Source organism: Rutidosis leptorrhynchoides, chromosome 5 (assembly GCF_046630445.1).
Source record: "Rutidosis leptorrhynchoides isolate AG116_Rl617_1_P2 chromosome 5, CSIRO_AGI_Rlap_v1, whole genome shotgun sequence".
NCBI classification, from domain to species: Eukaryota; Viridiplantae; Streptophyta; class Magnoliopsida; order Asterales; family Asteraceae; genus Rutidosis; species Rutidosis leptorrhynchoides.
Window position 1 is genome coordinate 100,787,121 of NC_092337.1, and position 4,570 is coordinate 100,791,690.

Here is a 4,570-nt window from a genome sequence, read left to right on the forward strand (position 1 = left end):
CAATTTTGAGTTTTGACATATCTACCTTTTTGTTTGCTACTGAGTGACCTGAAGGATGTATGTGTTGCTTTACATTTTGTAACAAAAATGCTCGAGATGTATGATGTCTTTGTTTTATTTATTCTCTTCGTGAATTCTGCATTATGTTTATACTAATTTTATTTGTTATTGTTATTGTTTTGCAGGTAGATTAAATATGTGGAATGTTTTTGGGTTACTTGTATCGGGTGGATAAGAAAAAGAGCAGTTGACCCATTTTAGTTGTAATCCATTTCGTGTTAGTGTTTTGTAGGGTTCATGTCCTTATGTGATGTTGAAAAACATGGCAAGATTTTTGATGATAGGATGAGTGATTCGTCAGGAATAGTGAACCCGAACTCTCATTTGGATTCATCATTGGTGGAATTGCAGAACATAAATGAAGAAAAGTCAAATCAGCTTACTGAAGTGGAAGTCAAACTTGAAGCAGCTTTGAAAGAGGTCGCGAAACTTGATCCGCAGTTGGAAATGAATCGGAAGCTTCTAAAAGAATCTCAGGTAATGATGGTATTGTATATAATACTATTTTCTAAATATGGATCCATTTATTGTGTCTTTTTAAGCTTTAAACTTGGTAGTTCATGTTATGTACACTGTTTAGAGGTGTCAACTGGGCGGGTCAAGTAGGTTGATCTCCTCTTTATATTTTTATGAACGTGATGAATGTGTTACAGATTAATTGTGCTCACTTGGAGAATTGTCTGAATGAAGCACGAGCAGAGGCTCGAACTCATCTCTGTACAGCTAATTGAAGAACATATGAGTACAATATGTTGCGTGGGTCCACATTAAGATTACACAACCTCTTTGAGCGGCTTAAATCATGTGTTTCGTCAGCTGGTGTGGCTGATTTTGCTGACTCATTGCATGCTTTAGCTCAATCTCTCACCACGTAAGTCCTGCAATTAATTCTCGAACGTTTTAATTTTGTTTTGACTCTTTAACATAGTTTATGAGTGAAATATATTGCATGTATATATGTTTGTTTTCAGTTGTGCAAGTGTTAATGTTGATGATTGCACTCTTGAGTTTCGTGAATGTGTTTGTGTGCTCGCTAAAATAGTTGACATTCTTGCAAAGCGTAGTGGTTTGTTGATCGATAAACTTGCAGTAATCTGCCAATGGAAAAAAGTTGTCATTCTATTTTTGTTTTTTCACGACACTATTATTGTTAAGGCATATTTTCTTCATCCGTGTCATTCTGGAGATTCAACAAGGTAAGTTTTCAGGTTCAAGTTTTAAGTGTTATATACTGTTATTATGCCTCTAACAAATGGCATTATTGGACTCTACTACTTTGTTAGGTAACCGCCAGCGAATTGTGTGTGATTAGTTATGGCTTAACTTTTACTCTTCTTTGCACAAAAAAAATGTTATCTTAATTCTATCTTGACAATGACTTTCGCTAAGTAACCGTGTGACGATCGCTCCAAATCCATATGGACAATACGTCATTCATTGATTTCATTGCGAGGTATTTGACCTCTATATGATACGTTTTGTAAACATTGCATTCTTTTGAAAAGGCACACCATAAATGAATATTTAAATCAAAGGTTTTCGACATCTGATGATTTCTACATATAGACAATCACCGTAAATAATAGTTTACAATAGTACTTCCGTTGACAATGCAGTCAAAATAAGATACATGGTGATAATTTGGTGAATGCAACGTTTCCTTGAAAAGTATGTCATGTAAGACTCCATGCACATAGCTTGTCTAACATATAAGCAACAGCGGAAGACTTCTAGGAAACCTGAGAATAAACATGCTAACAAGTGTCAACACAAAGGTTGGTGAGTTCATAGTTTTAATGTTTCGCATAATCTGTGTATAAAGGTGGATCACAAGATTTCAGTTGTTTCATCCAGAAACGTTTATCAAAATATTCTACAAGATTGAGCACCTTGGTAACTAAACTTAACGTATATATAATTTGTACCCTTTGTATAATCATCTTAATAGAACACGCAAACCAACGTGTATGCTTCTCAAATAGCATACGTCCGTTAAAAGGCTAGTGCTCTAGCTCGGACGGGGATATCAAGCCCTATGGATCCATATACTACTACTCGCGCCCACCAGTTCTTATAACTGGCAGTTACTAGTTACCAAAGCTAAGGGATTTTCGGTTCAAACTCAGTGTAGAATTTAGTATGTACTTGTATCCATTGCGTTTAAAATAAAGTGCATGTATTCTCAGCCCAAAAATATAGATTGCAAAAGCAATTAAAAAGGGAGCAAATGAAACTCACCTTAGCAGCACATAAAGTTGTTCACCAAAACGTGACCGAAACTCGGAATATCAAATAACTGTAGATCTCAACCTAGAGAACATATGTTGGTCAATAAATGTCTATCAAGCTAGGTCAGGTCATAGTGTATAACAATCCTAATGCTCGAGACCGACATACAAAAGTTATCCAAAGTCGTTTCAAAAAGTCAATTTTGACAATAGTTCAACAAAACGAGACATACCTTAGATAAGGATTCATTTACTCGGTTGGTAATATTCAAAAATCCAATTTATCAAAATCGTAAATAAGTTGTTTAAATCTTAATTGTAGATTCAAAAGCAATTTCAATTAACGTTAATCATAATTCAGTTGATCATATCTTTTAATCCGTTCATCGAAATTATTCGATATCTAAATGAAAAGTTATTGATTTTTCGTCAGCTTTCCAAAAACATGTATATCATATACCTTTTACCAGTAATATATGTATTTACTTCGTGATTCATCATAACTGTTTAACGACAAAATTTAGCATACAAGCATGCATAAATATATATACTCGAGCACTAGACATGGATACACAATTAATGTATAAAAGATAAAATATGAGTGCTTACGTATCAATATTAAGATTCAATATTGTAGGAAAGTACGTAGACGCAACATAGATGATAAACACTAGATTTGATTCACAAATATACCCTCGAACATTACCCATAACCTCCTTGACAATAACCCGTAATTTCTTTAGCTCTATCCCGCTCAAAAACCCATTTTGAAGGTGACACGCTCATAACCTCGTCGTAGTATTTTTGGTATATATACTACTAATAATAATATTATAATAAGATTAATAATAATAATATTAATCTTAATAATAATAATAATAATAATAATAATAATAATAATATAAAAAAATAATAATACAGAGGAATGAATCGAGCTTTTATAGTATGTGGCCTGCTACAGTACCTCATGCGATCGCATGAGTTTTCAGTATTTTTACCATGCGATCGCATGGCCGCCTTATCCTGTTTTTGTTTGCTAGTTCGTCGACATCAAATAGTGTTTTACTGTAGCAATAGTGTGTACTGTAGCAAATAGTGTACTGTAGCAAATAGTGTTACTGTAGCAAATAGTGTTTACTGTAGCAAATCACTGTAGCAAAGTCGTTTCACTGTAGCACTGTAGCAAAATACGGTTTCACTGTAGCAAATAGTGTTTTACTGTAGCAAATAGGGTTTTACGGTAGGAAAGTCATTTTACTGTAGCAAATAGTGTTTTACGGTAGGAAAGTCGTTTTTACTTGTACATATATATATATATATATACATACATATAATTGTTCATGAATCGTCGAGAGCAGTCAAATGTAATGAAACAGTTCTAAAATTTTGAGATTCAACTTCATAGACTTTGCTTATCGTGTCGGAAACGTTAAATCATTTAAAGATAAAGTTTAAATTTGGTCAAAAATTTCCGGGTTGTCACAGTACCTACCCGTTAAAGAAATTTCGTCCCGAAATTTGAGTGAGGTCGTCATGGCTAACAATAAAAATGTTTTCATGACAGATATGAGTTGATAAATAGAATTTTATCAACGTTGAATTATATGGATAAAACAATCCGATTTCTCGAAGCGTATGAGAGAAGTTATCGTAAAAGAGTGAAATGAAAGAATAGAGATTCGTCTTAGCTTTTGACGTAGTTACGATTGATTTCCGGAATTTAAGGAATAGAAAATCTTCATAATCTAAATAAGATTTGATTCTTCGGAATTTGCGGAAATTAGGATTTTCTTTGATTAAATGCGTAATCTGTCTCGATTGCTATAAATTGACCTCTTCCGTTTCATTTATTTTCACCGCTCCTATAATCTTCTTTCTTATTTCATACATCCCAATAGATTGTGAAAATGCTTAATCCAGTTCTGATTCTTGATATTTTCCTGGCTATCGTATCCTTCATTCTTCTTTTTCATCTGCCACCAGAGGAAGTTATTTTCTTCTACTATTACCTTGGGGTTATAGTGTGTTTCATTCTCCCGTGTCTTTATATTGCTATACGCATTGATATACACGGTTTGTAATTTCAGGGTTGTTATTGGGCTTTATGTTCTCCATTATATTTCGGAGCTTCATGCTTTCGTTTTCTCTTCCCGACCTTAAGTCAAGCGAATAATGGTCCAGAATTCGTAGGTATGAATTTCAGAATAAACATAATTAATGTTCTAAGAAAGAAACGGTAATGGCACAATCCGACTTGTCAAATTACCAGAATATCCGGAAAA

The 4,570-nt window shown here is 33.7% G+C and overlaps 1 protein-coding gene across 1 annotated transcript; it reads left to right on the plus strand.

Annotated features, from left to right (window-relative positions):
- The first annotated feature begins 214 nt into the window (after positions 1-214).
- On the plus strand, positions 215-923 carry LOC139846524 (autophagy-related protein 11-like). Its single transcript, XM_071836006.1, has 2 exons — positions 215-537; positions 714-923. Exons 1-2 carry the CDS (start codon positions 298-300, stop codon positions 789-791), a joined length of 318 nt encoding a protein of 105 aa, XP_071692107.1. The 5' UTR covers positions 215-297; the 3' UTR covers positions 792-923.
- Positions 924-4,570: the final 3,647 nt, after the last annotated feature.

Excerpts from the sequence above, each read along its gene's own strand:
- LOC139846524 (XM_071836006.1), top strand. The coding sequence starts at position 298 with ATGTCCTTATGTGATGTTGAAAAACATGGCAAGATTTTTGATGATAGG. Across the intron at positions 538-713 it reads AGCTTCTAAAAGAATCTCAG|ATTAATTGTGCTCACTTGGA; the intron begins GTAATGATGGTA and ends AATGTGTTACAG.